This window comes from Cuculus canorus, chromosome 14, assembly GCF_017976375.1.
Source record: "Cuculus canorus isolate bCucCan1 chromosome 14, bCucCan1.pri, whole genome shotgun sequence".
NCBI lineage: Eukaryota > Metazoa > Chordata > Aves > Cuculiformes > Cuculidae > Cuculus > Cuculus canorus.
In genome coordinates this window covers 14493151-14511047 of record NC_071414.1, presented here as the reverse complement: position 1 = coordinate 14511047, position 17897 = coordinate 14493151, and the positions used below count along the sequence as shown (strand labels likewise).

Below are 17897 nucleotides of genomic sequence, written 5' to 3'. Positions count from 1 at the left end.
GGAGGCAGAAGAGGAGAGAAGAGCAGAGGGGAGAGTGAGGGGCTGAGCCGAGTGCCCAGATGGAGTGGGGGGACACGCACTTGGGTCCAGCAGCCTTGGTATCCCTCCCAGGCCCCCCACGCCCAAAGAAAACAACGTTCAGGATAAAACCAGAGACTGAGCTACACTTCAGTCCTTAAATAAATACAAAGACACCAACCACCCTCAGACCAGGCTGTGGCTGCAGCAGGCACCTGCCTGCAAGCGTGGGATTTCCCACCAGGAGAGTCCCTGCTGTTACCCGCTGCTCCAGGGGCAGAACCACGCCAAGGCCCACAGGGAAGCCCCTGGACCAGAGCAGCTCATGGCACACATGGGCCCTTCTTCCCTGAAGACATGGCTCAGGTCTCCAATGACACCAGGCTTGATGCCTCACGGGCAAGGGGATGGCCACTGTGCTGAAACTGTGCTGGCCGCCACCACGATGGCATCTTGGGTGCCTCCTTTGCACCTTCCCTGGGGGGATGCACTGCTGAGCTGCTCCAGGCCATGACTGCGCCATGTCCACCACACATCCACGCACAGGGATACGCAGCCGGAGGAAGCTCCTAGATATATACACATGGGCACACACACACTCCCTCACTCCCTACTCCTCTTCTGCGCATATTGCAGTGCAGCTGGTCCTTGGTGTTAGGGCAATCCGGGACCTGCCTGTTCTGAAACACAAGAGAGGCAGCATGGTGTGAGTGCAGCTCTTCCTGCCCAGACAAGCCCCGTGAGAGGGATGTCAGCCATGGGATGGCTGTTATCCCCCAGCCATAACCTCATGGGCTGCTGGGGCTCAGGCTCACGCCCATCCCCAGATGCTGCAGGGATGGTGAGGGGAGGATGCAGCAGGGATGAACCCCAGGGCAGAATTGTCCCCTCAGCTGATCAGAGGTGAGGGTTGAAGGGAAATGGCCACTGCCTGGCTAGCTGTCCCCCCATGCCTCCCCCAAGCCTTCAGCCAGCAGCCCCGTGTCTCAGGGTGAAGGACAGGGGCGTTCCCCTCATTGAGGTTCTGAGCCTTACCCAAGTCCTTGGGGACTGGTTTCATCCCGGACACTGCCTGGGAATTCTGACTGCGAGCCATGGCGCAGGGCGGGCGCCAAGGGTACTCGGGCTGCAGGAGATGGAACAGAAACTCTGAATTAGCAGGGATGTGAATCACAAGGCTGTGTCCTGTGTTCAGTTAGCAGGATGTTAAGGAGGGGGAGGAAGAGGGCTGATTATTCATGTGCCAACAGGACCAGTGTGCTCAGCTTCCTGCTCAGGGACTCCATGGTCCTGGAGCAGCACCTCACTCAGCAGCGAGCCCCAGACCCAGTTGTGTAGGACCCTCACGCTGGCACGGGTAGACACTTACCGGGGGAAAATGGTGGAAGTTTTGTCCTGGTGTGTGCTCGCCTGGCATCGCTGGGGGGTATCGGATCTGCTGCCACTCGTCAAAGCCGTGGTACATGGGGTGAGCCATGGGGGGACTGTACTGGTACGGGTACATGGGGCAGGCAGGGCCCAGCGGCCCCTGCAGCGGCTCAGCATGCAGTCTCTCTCCAGAAGCCTATGAGAAGTGGGAGATGCTGGGGACAGCCCGAGGGCAGCCCACTGCCACCACCCATGGCCTAGCTCAGAGCTGCCTCTTCAATGGGAGATGAGCACCAGGCCCTTAGCCCTTCCACCTGGATGCAGCTTTCCCTCCATTCCCACCTGTTTGTGCTGTTTCAGCAGCTTCTTCAGCTTCTCCTTCTCCTCCTTCTCCCTCTGGCAGTCATCCTTGGAGGCTCGCAGCTGGGAGCAAGGGGGAGTTAGTGCAGAGCCCACCCCTCATTTCTGTGGGGCAGGCAATGTTGGATGCCCCATGGGAACACACACTAGTACCCCCAGGAGAAGGGCAAGAGCAAGAGATAATTGAAACAAGATGCTCTGGCAGGGACAAGTAGGAGCAAAACCACTGCTCTGGCCTTTCTGTCCCTGCTCAGCCCCTGGCCCAAGATGGGCAGTGATGCTGGGGACAAGCACACCTCTGAAACACCCAGGGGCATATGGGACTCTCAGCGTGCTGCCTGACATGCCCAGTGCTGCTCACCTGGTTGTTGGAGAGGACCAGCTGCTTCTGCAGCTTCTCCAGCTGCTGCTTCAGCTCTTCTTTCTCCTCGTTCATCCTCTCTCTATCACTCCGTTCCCGCTGGAAGTCCTCCTCAAAAATCTTCACCTGGCGGGAGGGAGAGGTTTGGGTGCACTTGGCCAACGGTGGACGCCTCCCTGAAGCACCCCTGTCACTGTTTTGTGATCCCTTACCCCACCAGCTATGCCAGGCTCCAGGCATGTTGGTTGGCACAGCAGCCCATGGCTGCAGTCCCTCCAGCTGACAGCCTGAAGGATGCAGAGTTGGGTGCCCCCCTCACCACCATGGCACAGACACCCCTAGGACTGCTGGGCTCTGGGCTGCTCCTGGTCACACCAGGCTCTTTGCCAGGGAGGTCTCTCCCTGCCTTCAGCCACTCCTTGTCTTTCCCTACCTGCTGCTTGAGGAGCTCATTCTGGGTCAGCAGCTCCTGCTGTGGCACCTTCCCTGACGGCTCCATGGTATTGGCAAAGAGAGGTGGTGGGGAGGCCTGGACGTTCAGGGCCTCCTCTAGTGCCTGGAGAGGAAAAGAAAGAGCAGGGAACTGGGTCAGAGGAAGGTGCTGTGCCCACAGCCCAGATGCCACGGACACATGCCCAAGTTGGGAAGCGGATATAACCAAGTAAGAGCAAGAAGGACTACAGACATCCCCCCAAATCCTTCTTTCCTGGGAGCCTAAGGAGATGTGGTGGTCATTGCCTGACACAAGCTCCTGCCTGGGCAAAGAGCTGGGCAGAAAGGGGTCCATCAGAGTCAGTTTTAGATTTGAGAGAGCAGGAGAGGCTGGAGAGCATAAAAGACATTTTATATGGAGGGGTTGTGCCCTGGCCCCCACCTTGTTCAGCCTCTGGATCTCCTTCTCCTGGTACTCCCGCTGCCTGGTGACCGGAGCCAGCTGCTCCTGCAGGAACCGCATCCTCTGCTGCAGGTCCCTCACCTCCATGGCCAGCCTCTCCTTCTCCGCCTGCAGGACCCAGGGGGTTGGAGATCAGCCATGGCAGGGCAATGGAGCCAGTAGCTCCCTGCCACTCTTCCTGAGGGACTCGCCTCCTCTGTTTCAATCCGGGACTTGGCCAGGAGCAGCTTGCGGTCAAAATCCCGTTGCTTTTGCTCCCTCTCCGTCTCCAGCTCTGTCAGTGCCCTGCGCGCGTCAGCCAACTCCTGGTGCAGATCTGTGACCTGCCAGGAGGGAGTGGGGATGTTGGCCTGCCCAGAACCACCCACAATGGGGAGGAAGGAGGCCCAGGCAGCCCCAAAACCTCCCCCTCCTCCAAGTCTGCCAGCCAGCATCCAGCAGAGACATCTCCTCCAAGCACCCATCCTTACCTTCTGCTCATACTTCTGCTTTGTGGCTCGGAAGTGCTGATCCCATTGCTTATTTACCTCCAGCAGCTGTGGGGAGAGAGGGATGGCTGAACGGGAGCCCAACCTTAGGCCCTAGCAAGCCATGGCAGTCCCCAGCAGCCTCCCATCACAAAAAGCACCTTGGGGACCAGCTCGATGGAGGTCCCACCTCCAGCAGCGCTTCCCTGCGGCTCCACAGCCCTGCCCCAGTCTCCCTGTTTCATTGCCAGCCATGTGTCCCCACTGCCCGCTCCCACCCTGCTCCTCCTGGCAGTGCCTCCCTCCCAGCCTGATCCTCACCTCCCTGCGCTGGTGCTCCAGGATCTTGACCTTCTTCTCCTTGGCCTCCAGCTCTCCTCTGCCCAGTGACTTCTCCGACGCAGCCCCGCTCTGCTGGACGCGCACGGGGGGGACCCTCAGGGCTTTTGCGGAGGCTGTGCCTGAGGCCAGCTAAACAGAAGCCAGCTCCCCCTCCCACAGCCTCCCCCACCCCCTTGAGACCTTGGGAAGCCACTGTGGTCATACTGGGACAAACTGGGAACTCGATTAAAATGAAGCCACCTTCGCTGATGTGTCAGTGGGCTCCCTGCCTCCTTCCCAGCCCTCTCTGAGGGTGATGCCGCTCCCTCACCTGCTGCTGCTCGGCAGCTTCCCTTTTCCCGTTGTCCTGGCTGCTGAGCATCACCATCCTCCGGAGCTCCTGGTTCTCGCACCTGTGGGCAGCGAGGGATGGGTCAGCAGGAAGAAGCACCCAGGGCAGCCCCATCCCCCTCTTCCTTGCTGTCCATCCTCACCTGAGCTTCTCCAGTGCCTGGTTTCTCTGCTCTAGGTCCCGCTCCAGCTTGGTTCGCAGCTCTTTGTTCTCACTGTGCAGCGTCTCACACAGTGTCTGGGGGGCAAATGCCAGCAGCCATGAGGACCACTGCCAGCCCCAGGAGCCTCCTTCGCTCCTTGCCTCCCACCAAGCCCTGGCATGGAGGTGGGCATCCACCTCACAGTGGACAGGATGGGCTTGGTGGAAAAAAAAAAAAAAGGGAGGGGAAATCCCCATGAAGAGCCCACCCAGCCCTTGCTCACCTGCAGGAACGATGTTCTCTGCTCATTCTTGTGCACCTTGGAGGCCAGGCGCTTGAGCTCGGAAGCCATGTAACCCATACGCACGAAGACCTGGTCTTTGCTGGCCTCCTTGGCACAGCCGCTCAGCGTGGTTTCCAGCTGCTGCAGCTGGGGCAGCAGGTTGGCATCCTCATTCGGCAGCTGCTCCAGGTCCTAGGGATGGAGATGGAGATGAAGCATGGTTAGATCAGTTTAAAGAGCATTGCAAAGCTCCCTCTTGAGTCTGGTGAGCCACATTGCCCATCCATGGCGCTGGTGTGGAGCTGGGCCAGCACCGAGAGACTCTGCAACAGCCCTTGGCATGCTGAAAAATTGTGCCAGCTTTGTAAATGTTTGATTCTCAGCTGCTGGACAGGGGACACCAAGTCCTCAGGTTGAGGGAGACACTGTAGCAGCTCTCCCAGCCTGTGGATTTCCCATGCCCTTGGCAGTCAGAGCCGGCCGTGCTCCTGGCTCACTGATAGCAATGGAAGCATCTCCATCCCTGATCCTTTCTTCCCTGTGCTCTCTCTGCTGGCATCAGGGCTAGAAATCCCAGCTCCTGAGACTGTCCTTTCTATGTATGCCCTGGCCTATGCTGGGAGCTGAAGGTTGCCACGTGAGGGGTGATCTTACCCCACCTCCTCCTTCCTCCCATCCTCCAGCATGGCTCTGCAGCTCCCTGCCCACCACGGCATGCCAGGAGTGGGAACCCAGGCTCTCTGGCAGACGGCAGTCACAGTGCATGGAATTTAAATGGTGTGTGGAAGAGCTCGGGTGAGGGTGCACATGCACCACCGTCATGGCACACTCCCACTCATGCACAAGGGACGTCCCCAGCAGGTCCTCCCTCCCCAGGTGTTGCTGGTTAACTCCTCCATCGCCTAGGAGACAGCCCAAGCACAACACAGCCCTGCACGGTGCACAGCAGCACTGCCAGGGAGGAGGTGGGGACACGCTCGCACACTTTTGCCTGCGTTGCTCCCAGCCCTGTGACTCACATGGCCACCCATGGGAATGCCCCAGGCGGCACCCCATGGGGCGAGGAGTCCAGCCAGCACCCCAGCCCAAGCCCTGAAACTGCCATGGGAGGGTGCGTGCAAGGTAGTGTGAGCAGCTCCTCCCACCACTAGGATACAGAGGCCGTGAGGATCTGAGCCCAGCTGGAGCGCCTGGGAGAGCCCGGGGAGGGGGGCAAGCACAGGACTAGGACTTGGCTCAGTCGCCAGCAGCGGATCCCCAGGCAGGTACCACTCCATGGCTGCACCCAGAGAGGGTCCAACAAGACTCAACACCTCCTGGAGCCTCTCTCACCAATGCGAACAGGAATGTGTAATGAGAGTGTGTCTCCTTACTGGCACCATGCAACGCAAGCTGAAGTTTGTCTGCCTTGGGCTTCCCATCCCTGCTCCCCTCCCTTCCAGCAAATGTAAAAAGCCAGAGCAGGACAGCAAAGGGCAGTGCCAGCCAGGGGGATTTGCAGGGGACAGCAAACAGAGAACACATCAACAATGACGGGGCTTGGAGAAGAGACCTCATCCTTCCACCAGTACAGGTATGAAGAGGTGAGCATCAGAGCATTGCTGACAGCTTCTTGGGTCATTGCAGCCTTTCCTGTCACTGCCACATGGCATCTGGAGGCACAGGTGTCCCCATCTGCTTGCGGGTGCTTTGCTGGCTCTGTGTCCTGGCAGCCCAGCCAGGCAATCTGTCCTTGGGAGCTCTCTCCCTTGGAGGGCAGCCTGCACATTGTCCCCTCTCCCCGCCTTGACCAGGTGAGAGAAGTGGTCCATGCCGGGACCCACGTGCCAGTGCTCCCGAGCCCTCCGGCCCCAGTGAGCTATGGGCAAGACCACCTAAGTGGTTCCCTCCTGCCTGCAGCCCAGCCAGGTCCCCTCATCTTCACGGGTGGCAGAGGCTGGGCACTGCGGCATGAGCCCTGTCCTGGGGCCTGCACATAGAGCTGGCTCTGCTCCTTTAGGAATGCCTAGGTGCAGTTTATCTCTCTCTGGTTTGCCCACGGGCTGCTTTGACATTGGTTCCCCAAGCCCTTTCCATGCCTGCCAGCAGCTACGAGACCAGGGCACTCCGCTGCCTGCGTACACACCCTCCCACGCTCCCAGTACCACCACCGCACCAACCAGCTCTGCTCTCCACCCACTGCCCACCAAATCCCACAGGCACTGAGGCCACTCACCACTCTCCTGCTCTCCTGGGGAAACCCCTGTGCCTCAACAGCAACGATCTCAAACTCCGAGGAGGATCCCTGCAAGGGGAGGCAGCCAGGTCAGGTCTCCCTGGGGAATGGCAACCCTTCAGCCATGCCAGCACCAGCTCTCGCATTCACCAGACTCACACTTGGAGGAGATTTCCGAGCTTCCACGTCTGGCTGAGCACTGCCTGGGGTGGCCTGTGTGGAGCTGGAATCAGGGCCGACAGCTGAGAAGAGGGGAGAGAAAGTAGCCATGAGCCTTTGGGAGAGCAGGGCCTCTCCCTGCCTGGCGCTGGGATGCAGAGAGCAGACACACCCCCAGATGGTTTCTACCCGAGCAGTGGAAATGGGACAGAAACCTCCCTCCAGGAGACAGAAGTATGGCAGTAGTTCAATACACTCCAGAGATGACAGGGCTGCAAGAAACCTTCTCAAAAGTCTCTTTCACACCCTTCCTCTGAGCTCAGGATCCTAAGCCATCAGGTTATCCCTCCCCAGTGAGCCTCCTATCTCCTACCTCCGGTTTCCACCAGGTCCTCCAAGGAAGATGATCCTATCAGCATTTTGTTATCCTTCACGAGGTCCTCTGCCTTCTGCCGCAGCTTGGATGCCTCCACCTGGGACTCCTCCAGCAGCTCTCCTGTCATGGATAACAGAAAGGTACTCAACCTCCCTTCCCCAAGTGCCTGCCCTGCAGCAGCTCCATCCAGCAGCACCAAGCCCCTGCCTCGGGAGAAAAGATGAGACTACAGGAAGGCTGGGGAGCGGCTCTTGATCAGGGAGCACAGTGATAGGACGAGGGGTAATGGTTTTAAGCTGAAAGAGGGGAGATTTAGATTAGATACTAGGAAGGATTTTTTTTTGCTGTAAGGGTGGTGAGGCATTGGCCCAGGTTGCCCAGAGAAGCTGTGGATGCCCCTCCATCCCTGGAGGTGTCCAAGGCCAGGTTGGATGGGGTTTTGAGCAGCCTGGTCCAGTGGGAGGTGTCCCTGTCCATGGCAGGGAGGTTGAACTGGATGATCTTCAAGGTCCCTTCCAAGCCAAACCGTTCTGTGATTCTATGAAAAGTGCACAGCATGTTCCTTCTTCATCCAGAAAGAACTTTTCCTGGCCAAATCCAACAGCAAAACTACATCAATGGCTCACTGCCTACGGAGTCCTGCACGCTGACACACAGAGGATTGGTCACAGGAGGCAGAAGGGCTGCACTGCACCTCTCAAAGCTCTCCTCCACTTCCCAGAAGGTCTGAATTTAAACCTAAGAGATGCAGGGTCAAGCCTGCCAGCTCAGGGGTCTGGCCCAGGCAATGCTATCTTCTCCCCACTCCAGGTGTCTGTTCCCACACCAGTGGGTCTTGGTCCCAGGTAGGAGCATGGTGACACGATGGGAATCATAAGACAGCTGGAAATTTGGCTGCAGAAGCAGGACTTGAAAGTGGAAGTTGGGTCACGAGACCAAAAGCAAAACTGGGGGCAGGCGGGGGAAGGCAGCCAAGGAGGAGAAAGAGGGTGGCACGACTCAGCTGGAGAGTTTCAACACAAGCATGTCCCTGCCGCTACAAGGAACTCCCAGTGCCACAGCTTTTGAGCAGCACCCGGGAAAAGCCCATGATCTGACAGGGTTTGCAGGAGGAGGGGGCCTTCACCAAAGGCAGAGTGGATCCTGGCATCTCTGTGACCTGCCACTGCAGGAGTCCAAGGAGTTTACCTTGCTCCATCATTTGCCTTTCTTTTTCAGCCATTTATCCCACCATAAAGCACCTCAGGTGTTCATCAAAAGCCTTTCTCCCTCTGTACCCCCATCTGAAAAAACCCACACACCCTGCTCAGTCCCCAGGATGCGGAGAGCTTCACTGCTGCCCACGCCAAGTCCCCCAGCCTTTTAGAGCACCTCCAAATAGAGTGAGAAACCTTCAGGCTTGGTGCACGCAGGCTGAGCTGCCCCAAAGGCCAATCTCATCCCCCTGCCACGCAACAGTTACCGATAGACTTGATCCCCTGCATCTTCTCTTTAAGACGGGTGTTCTCCTCCACCAGCCGCTCAAAGGCTGTGGATATATTTTCTTCCGAACTCCCGCCAGGGTCATAGATGCGGTACGGTCCTCTTCCTTCCATGCCTGCCATTCAGTCGCCTACCTCCCAGCCAGGCATCCCTGCAAGGCAATGGAGCACAGTGTCACCTTCCTCCAGCTCCAGACGGCACTGCGGTCCCTTGATCCCCACCGTGCAGGGGTCTGGGGTGCCGTGCTGGCAGAGGCACTGCTGCCTCCCTGCTCACCAGCCAGCGAAGAAGTGTCCCAGGTGAAGGCACTTCCCCCTCCACCCCTGCTTGTGGTGAACGTGTCGGGGTGACTCAAAGCCATGAGAAGCGTCATGCGAGGAGGCATCACCAGCAGCCCTGCTTGGGGCTGGCTCTTGCCCTTTCGGGGCACAGGAGGCCCTGAGGAGGTGGCAGCCACCTGCTGCTGCATCCTAGGAGAGAGGAGACCCAGCCCAGGAGCATCTAACCATATGAGCATGGACCCAGGCACTGTCATCGGAGCATCGGAGCAGGGTATTTTTAGGGAGGAGAAAGGGTTCTAGGGGGCAATCCTACGAAGGATTTGGAGAAGGGCAGTGTCTGCAGGTCCAAAAGCCTTAACTTGCAGCTGGCGGGCAGTTAGGGCAGCAGGGGATGAGCCTCAGCAGCCAGGCAAGGACCGGCTCCCTGAATCAAGGCACAGGGAACAGGCAGGTGTGTGCCAAGCTGGGGGCAAAGTACGAGAAGAAACACCCACAGACAGCATTGCCATTTGCTTTTTTTAATTCCCTGTGTTTGTGGGTGGCCTAAGGCCTCCCCTCGCTCAGGTCTGGCCAGGGAATGGCTGGACAGGATCCTGGCTCCAGGACTCACCCATCTCTTCAGGGTGATAATGAAGCTGCTCTGAATTAAAGCGCGACATCAAAAATATCCCTCCTGCTGCCAGCTGGTTATAAAGCAGCCCAGACAGCCTTGGGAGGTAATGCCAGCCAGAGCTGGGTGCTGTCTGGGGGAACCACAGGAGCACCCACAGACACCTCCAAGTGCGCTTCCACCCCACCAAGGCAGCTGGGTGCTCCTGAGTGGGAGGGGACACAGGGCGGGCGTTTTGAAAGGGGAAGGGGGGCAGCACGTACCCGAAACCATCTCAACCTCAGACTAATACTCAAGCCACGAGTGATCCAGGCTGATCACCAGTTCAGATGACCTGCCAGCCAGGGAGCGGCAGGGACTTTCCAGATGACAACTGCCACCTGGCAGCATCCGCAACCAAAGCAGCAATTAAAGCCTGCCTCAGCAGCAGGTAACTACACATGGCCTCAGCAGTGCTCTGCTTTTGGGAGACGCATCTGTCTGTAGATCTCCCCAATTTCCTGCTGTGCTGCCAAGCTCCCGGTCGCCTGTGGACCCTGCAGGGACCCAGCAGCCTCATCACAAGCAGATGGAGGTGGTGACTGCCAGAAGCTGACCAGCTGCAGGGTGGGCTGAGGAGCGGCTATTTCTGGAGCCCACAGCAGCTGACAGGAAGCTGCAGAAGAACCGTGGCAGTTTCCATGCTGTGGGTCCCGGCACCGGGCAGCATCACCAAAGCCAGTACAAAATCCCTTCCAGCCCCGTGCCTTAGGATGGAGAAAATTCCCAGAGCAGACATGCTGGTGGGTAGCACAGAATCCAGCAGGGCAGCACGCACATGGCCTGGGGACATGGTGGCACCTCCACCACAGGGAAATGCCATCACCTGTGGCCAGGCTACCTGCCCGGCAGAGGATGAGAACAGCAGCACAGGCAGGCTGCCCGTAAGGGATTAAAAAAAAAGTAAACTCATAGAACATTAGAATTAATTGTGTGATTGCTTAGAGATTGGTTAAATTAGAATCACGTGCGTGTTCACTTACAGTTTCGCACGAGTAGACTCTGTTAAAAACTTACCATAAGTGAACTTTAAACGAACACTTGTTCATTAACGTGGATAGCTAAGGTGGGAAGAAGGTATAGGGCTGACAGATCTATGGGAAGATGGATTTGTGTTTAACTTATGCTGAGTTGCAGAAGACCCAGGGACAAATTTGGGCAACAAAATAAGGGATTATGACCAGCTACATACCTTGAAGATAAGAAAAGGGCAACTTGCCTGGAAAAAGGAAAGAAATCAAATACGGAATAGAAGACCCCGGCCCAGAAAAATCTATGGAGCAACTTTTGCATGGACAGCATGCAAAGAATGCCTAGGGGGTGGGAACTTGGACAATTACACCCTTTACAGTTTAAAGGTTCTTTGTTCTGTATCTCTGCAAGGAGACACCCAGCCTGGGCTGTAATAAACCAACCCTGTGACAGAATTAAGGTTCAAACTTCTCTTTAACACTGGGGACCTGAGCCTGATTCTCACTGGTGTCCGGTCACCACATGCTGCTCCACATCCCAAACCTGGGGCTCAGGGAGGAGCTGGTGAGCAAAGCAATCTTGCTGTGAGCATGTTGCGAGGCACCTGTGAACTCCAGTGGGATGAACCCACACGTGGGCTGGGGAAGGTGGGGACAAACTGCCCTCTCATGTGGCATCCTTTCCCTGTATGGCTTTACAGCAGCCTGAAATACCAGACCCCATTTTCTTGCATTCCAGACCCCAAACTGGGAGGTTTTCTACCTTGTCCCTGCCCCTGTGCACTCCTGAATGGAAGACTCAAATATGAACCAGCTGCACTGACCACCTTGCCAACAGGCAGGGCTCACTCACAGCAACCCCATATTCTTCCAGGTGGATAGAGCCACCGAAAGCCTCTGCTATTTCCAGTTCTTCAGGTTTTATCATCGATTTTTCTACGCAAGGTCTGCACCCCACCAGGGAGGTATCAGTAGAGGAGCTACGGGAGCTGTTTTCAAACAGCAGCCAGGGGGAGGAACTGAACTATCTCCAGCTGACAGAAGCACAACCAGCCATGAATTCACCAACAAACAAGACTCGGCAGGAAGGGATGGTTTCCACTGCATCCAAACTCTTTGTTGGGGTCAGAGTGGGTTTGCCCAGGGTGGAGGAACAGCTGCATTTCAGCAAGGAGCCGCTGGGACCAAGTTGTCACCGTGTGGACAGAACCCTGGACCAGATCACTGTTCCCAGTCCTGCTTTGTTTTGTGTTTTTTTCCTTAAGAGTTCCGAAAGGTGATATTTAAAGTGAAAAGTCTCATGTTTCAAGAAAAACAACAGGGGAGGAGAGACAGGACTACAGACCAGCACCTAACAATGATTAGAAATGCAAAGAAAACATGACTACCACAAACTCCAGAAGAAACCATCAAACCACCAGAAAACACTTCTTTTTTTTTTCCTTTGCTAGTCAACAGTTTCTAAGCTAACCTGACAGTATTTCACAGCCCTGGAGGTTGAGAGCCAGCCATGGACCATGGCTGCCTATGTATAGCTCACTGTCTCTGTGCCCAGCCGCTGGCAGAGGCTGCCAGACGTCGCGGTCGCCCGTGGGCGTTGCTGGTCCCAAGCAGGGCACCGAGACCTTTAGGTAGTAAATTTTTATGACAACTCAGCAAAGGGAGAGAATGAGAGAGCAAGCAGGCAGGGGAGACTCCTAGGCGAAGATGAAAGCAGGATGGTATTTACATAGCTGTGCTGCAGCTTGGGAGAGAGCTGGCACCACGTAACCATCGCCAGGCTGTTGCCCACCATGCATCACCACCACAGCCATTCCCACACTGGCCATGCAGGAGTGGGAGAAGGAAATGATTCTTGCTTTTAAATTACCAAACAGGTGAAGATACAAAGGCAGAGAATGCAAATCCTGCATAGCGAGTGGGCCAGACTCCAAAAGTGGCAGGCTTGGCAGCCCATCAATTCCCATCCTGCGATCCACAGTGGGAGCTTGGCCCAGCCCTTTGGAGAGTGGGGTTTTCCTTACTCAGGCGTGCAACATTCCCAGGAAGTCTCCTCCCAGCTAGGATTGCACGAAGCAAAAGCAAACCTCTGCAGGATTCTAGCACTGTTTTCCCATGACCAGTGCTGCCTGGCCCCTGGCATCCCTCCTCCTCAGAGGAAAAGCAAAAGCCACTCAGATAGACACTATGGAGGGATTTTTTGTTTGATGGTTTTACTGGAAATCAACAAAATGTCACAGCTACCAGCCTGGTTTCTTTTCCTCCCCAGCCCCAGGGACAACTCCTGGGTTTCTGGGCCAATCTCATTTGCAGGGAAGCAAAAGCAGAGCTGGCTTTAGGAGGAAGCAATAAACACTGCCAGCCACTGAGCTGGGAGTAATAAGAGGAAAAGCAGACATTGCAAGGCTCAGGGCTCAAAGGGAAAGTCGGGACCTCCACTTAAAGCATTTTTCTTCCCACCCTGGCCAGCTGCAGAGAGAGGGTGGGAAAGGCAAGAACCCCATCTGAAACGCAGCAGATGTTACAGTCGTGCTCCAGCCAGAAATTCCACCCTTGCCTGCGAAACACATCTCCCACAGAGGCTTCACAAAACAACCTGCTTCCAACAAGGCAGCCAGACAGAGTGGTGGCGTTCCCTGGGCAGCGCAGAGATGTTTTCAGTCTTCTGCTACAAAGACATCTTGCTTCATGCTGCCTGCTCTGTTTCTCCCCCAACATTGCTCAGGAGCTATCATGGCTGCTTGACAAAGCGCTCAAAAACAGAGCAAGGCACAGCCGCCCCTGTCCTTGCAGCTCCAGCACAACCCAGGCTACTCCTCTCCAACCCGGTGTGCTTCAGCCAGGCAACAATCAAGCAGCAGACGACAGCAGAACCACAAAGCTACACCAGCAAAGCCACCTCTCTCCCCCAAAGCGTGAGAATTGTTCTTTAAAACGAAAATCTGCAATGCTGCAGGAGTAGCTGCTTCAGTTTCCTTCACAGTGTTTTGTACCAGCTGCTGGCAAGTGAGAACCCACAGCCCTGTGCTAAATAGGGCTGTTGGCATGCGTCAGGGCAAAAGGGCATCGTGGGATTTCTTGCAAAGCCAGGAACAATGCCAAAGGCTGCAAAAAGCCTCTCTTCTCCTGGCTTATTTCGCCTCACCACAGAGCCAGCTCAAGGACGTGCCTGTCTGGAGCCTTCCTGCCTCCAGAACTCACGCCAGCGCTCAAAGTCCGGTCTCACAGCTTTGATCGCCTTTGCCAGCGTGCTTGATGAAATCTACGCTCCAAAAGAGCTTGTGGCAGCAAAACAGTTCCTGCTCACCCAAGCAGGTGGAAATAAAGGGGCTGAAGGGGGAAGGCTGCGTTTGCCTCCCTGATACGGGGAGCAACCTGTGCCCTGGTTGGGACAGACAGGTCTCAGAGCGGCTGCAGGTTCCCAGCAAGTCCCATGCAGATCTATTTTCATCCAAAAGCAGGGCTGACAAGCAGCATCTTTCTCTCCTCTGTCCTCAGTGAGGCCTTAGGGAGGGGAGATAGGAAGGCAAACTGGGTGGGGATGCTGCCATCCCCACTCCAGCTATTCCAGCCCCTGGATCTGCATCTGATGAGGACTCTTCCATAGACTGGTGGCTCCTTAGAGCCGTGGCCACTCAGCACCCCAGGGTGGGATCCACGCACCGCCAGCCCACAAATATTGAGAAAGCAGAAGCGTTGGGTTGTGGAAACACCAGGATTGTGCAAGAGGGAGCGTAGGGAGGGCTGAGCTGGGGGATCCAAAAGGTGTGGGGAACCCAGGCTGGCCCTGGAGAGGGGAAACTGAGGCACAGCACGACTGTCGCGACACGGGATGAGCCGATCCCGACCACCTGAGAGCCAGGTCATGTCCATCCAACAAGCAAAGCCAAGCCCCACCAAGCCCTCAGCGGTGCCCGGTAAGAGCCCAGTGCCCCGGGTAGAGCTCCTCTCCCCAAGGGCAGCAGAGCCTCGCTCCGCTCTCAGCTCACCTGGTGCGTGCCCGAGGCGGGGCTGGTACCGGTACTGGTGGAGGGGCTGGTACCGGGGCTGGTACTGGTGCAGCTGCTGGTGCTGATACCGGTACCGCTGCTGCTACCGGTACCGGTGCCGCTGCTGGTGCTGATACCGGTACTGGTGATGGACCTGGTACTGCTGCCGCTACCGGTGCTGATACCGGTACCGGCGCCGATGCAGCTGCTGTTGTTGATACCAGTACCGGTGTCGCTGCCGCTGATACCGGTCCCGGTGGCGCCGCCGGTGAAGTTGCTGCTGGTGCTGCTATTGCAGCTATCGGTCCCGGTCCCGGTGTCGCTGCCGCTTGCTCCCGGTGCCGGTGCCGTTCCCGCTGGCCCCGCCCCGGAGGCAGCAGCGGGGATGGGGGGGGTCAGCCCGGGCCCCGCCCCGGGAAATCCCCGCGGTGACGGGCGGGCGCCGCAGTCAATGGGCGCGGGGGGGGGGGGCTCAGGGGGTGACACTGACCGGGACCGGGATCGGGACCGAGGCGGCTCTGCTCGGTGGCAGCGGCGGCTCCGAACCCGCGGCGGCTCCGGTGTTTGTCGAGAGACAAAATGGCGGGGCTGGGGGAGGGGGGGGTAAACAGAGTCGTGGGATGGGTTGGGTTGGAAGGGACCTGAAATCCCATCCAGTCCAACCCCCTGCAGTGCGCGGGGAACGTGGAATCACGGAATCATGGAATCACAGAAAGGTTTTGGTTGGAAGAGACCTTAAAGCCCATCCAGTTCCAACCCCCTGCCACGGGCAGGGACACCTCCCCCTGGATCCTATTGCTCGCAGCCCCATCCAACCCGGCCTGGAACACCTCCAGGGATGGGGCAGGCACAGCTCCTCTGGGAAGCCTGGACCAGGACCTGCCCACCCTCAGCATGAGGAATTTCTTCCTAATGTCTAATCTAAATCTTCATCCGTCAAATTTAAAGCTGTTCTGCCTTGTCTTATAACCGTGCCTTTGCAAGAAGTCCCTCCGCAGCTTTCTTGTAGCCCCCCTTTAGCACTGGAAGTTGCTTTAAGGTCCCCCCAGAGCCTTCTCTTCTCTAGGCTGAACAACCCCAACTCTCTCGGCCTGTTCTCCAGCCCTCAGATCGTGGCCTCCTCTGGACCCATTTGAGCAGGTCCATATGTTGGTGATTCCAGACTGGACACAGGACTCTGGGTGGGGTCTCACAAGAGCAGAGGGGGAGAATCACCTCCCTCAACCTGGTGCTCAACATCTTCAACCCAATCAGGTTGCACAGAGCCTCATCCAGCGCAACCCTAAATGTTTCCAGGATGGGGCATCCACCAGCTCTTTGGACAACTCGAGCCACTGTTTTGCCATCCTCACTATAAAAAAAAATCTTTCTAATATCCAGCCTAAACTTCTCCTCTTTTAGTTTGAAACCACTCTCCCTTGTCCTGTTGCTACAGACCTTGCGAAAACGTGGGGGTTTTTTTGTCATCTTTTTTATAAGCCCTCTGTAAGCATTGCTTAATAGCTGCTGGAAGGCTGTGCTGAGGTGTCCCCAGGTCCATGACCGTTCTGGCTGGTGGGCTGTGGCAGTCCCAGGCTCCCCTCAGCCCTGGGGAGGTGGCTTGCGAGCTCCTGCAAGTCCGCTGAGGTTTCCCAGGACTTTCCTTCTCGGTAACTAAGCAGGGAGAATCCCCACTGAGTCTGTATCTGAGTTAATGTTACGCAAGGAAATTACACCCCCTAGCCGGAGCGTTTATGATCACGGATCCTTTTCCTCTGTGCCGATGCTTTGATAGTTGTGCATTCATGAGCAACAGAAGGCAGCCAGAGGAGCAAGAATCGCAGGGAATGCCTTCTGGTAGTTCTTCAGTAATTGCTCCATAGCTACTCATTTTTCTTTCTTGTGTTGATTTCACCACAAGGGAGGTGTTTATACATACATATATAAAACAACAAACCAGAAGCAAAGATAGCCTGCTGGAAGCAGATGTGCTGCTTGCTCTCTGCCTGTACTCCTGACATTTCCCCCTTGGGTGGCTGCTGCTGGACTCACGGAGGTGTCCTTCACTGGCAATCATCCTGTTTCCAGCTGTCCCAGCCCTGGCTTTCTACTCAGCTCTGTTCAGACAGTTCTACCGCTTCTTGGCAATTTGTTGATTTGGGTCGTAAAAATGAAATAAAGCCAAGCTGTTTTCCCTGACTGCACTTCGCTCCAACAAGGACATTACCCTGGCAGCCTGGCTGGGTTATGAGACAGCTCAGCGGGTGCTGGGACCCTCATGTGCTCTTCAGCTGAGCTTGTGTCCAAGGTCTCAACTGCAGATGAGACAGCAGGACCCCACGCACAGACAACATCTTCCCTTGTTTCCCGAAGAGCTTCTTTTACCCCAGAAGCCCAGCGGTCTGTAAACCCTCAGAAATCCTGGCTTCAAAGTTAAATGTAGCCCCTCAGAACCAAGAAGCATCATATTTATAAGACAGTGTCTCAGCCTGCAAAAAATAATCAAACCCCGCTCTATTTCTGTGAGGAGAGGAGGGGAGGTGGCACAGCTCCGGCTGACAGCTGAAAAGCTGCCTGCCTTCCCCTTGCTCTGCCTTGGGCACTCTCGGATCCGAAAAAAAGCATCACACTACTCACCTGGCCAGGTTGTGGAGGAGCTCAGGGCGTGAGAGTCCTTCAGATCAGGCGCTCTCTGACTGCGATCCCCAAACACAGGAAGGCCAGCCCAGCTGAGCTTACTTTTAGGCATGGAGAAGGGGAATTCCCCATGATGGAGGCCCCAGACAGCCTCTACGCAGTTTTGATAAGGAGCCAGGCACCACTTAAAGGGCTCTCCTGTGCCGTCCCTTCCAGGGGCTGCCAAGCCACATCAGGTATTAGTCAGCAAAAGGAGGGATGGTGTGTGTGTGTGTGTGTGCGCACGCTGTGGTAGTGGCTGTGATTCACTTTTGGACAACTGGAGAACCTGGTTACATCATTCTCCTTGCCTGGTTTCTGAGTGACTTCACCAGATGTGCAAACACATCATGCTTCTCCCCAGGGAACCTGCTGCATCTTGTGAGAGATGTCGTCATTGTCCCACACATATTTCCATCCCATTCTTGTTCATGTCTGGAGTCAGAACAGGATTCATCTTCCCAAGGGAGTGGGGAGGAGCTGACTGCTGGTGAAGCTGGACAGGTGGTGATGTGCCAGGGTTGCATATCCAGGTCTCTGGAAACTGTCTGCC

General features: G+C 56.4%; 1 protein-coding gene across 4 annotated transcripts; it reads right to left on the bottom strand.

Annotated features, from left to right (window-relative positions):
• Positions 1 to 144: 144 nt before the first annotated feature.
• TNIP1 (TNFAIP3 interacting protein 1) lies at positions 145 to 17444 on the bottom strand. Of its 4 annotated transcripts, none has more exons than XM_054079296.1 (18): positions 17306 to 17444; positions 8780 to 8950; positions 7315 to 7437; positions 6942 to 7024; positions 6783 to 6851; positions 4568 to 4759; positions 4285 to 4379; positions 4122 to 4203; positions 3791 to 3883; positions 3473 to 3538; positions 3194 to 3325; positions 2982 to 3110; positions 2541 to 2663; positions 2108 to 2233; positions 1729 to 1809; positions 1388 to 1582; positions 1054 to 1144; positions 145 to 698 (listed from the first exon to the last, which is right to left on the bottom strand). In XM_054079296.1, the coding sequence occupies exons 2-18, from the start codon at positions 8919 to 8921 to the stop codon at positions 673 to 675; spliced, it is 1848 nt and encodes a 615-aa protein (XP_053935271.1). In that variant the 5' UTR covers positions 8922 to 8950; positions 17306 to 17444; the 3' UTR covers positions 145 to 672. The 4 variants fall into 4 exon arrangements, with proteins under 4 accessions (XP_053935271.1, XP_053935270.1, XP_053935272.1 ...); XM_054079295.1 differs by lacking the exon at positions 17306 to 17444 and adding an exon at positions 14690 to 14818; XM_054079297.1 differs by lacking the exon at positions 17306 to 17444 and adding an exon at positions 14690 to 14818 and having other exon boundaries at positions 3791 to 3880.
• Positions 17445 to 17897: the final 453 nt, after the last annotated feature.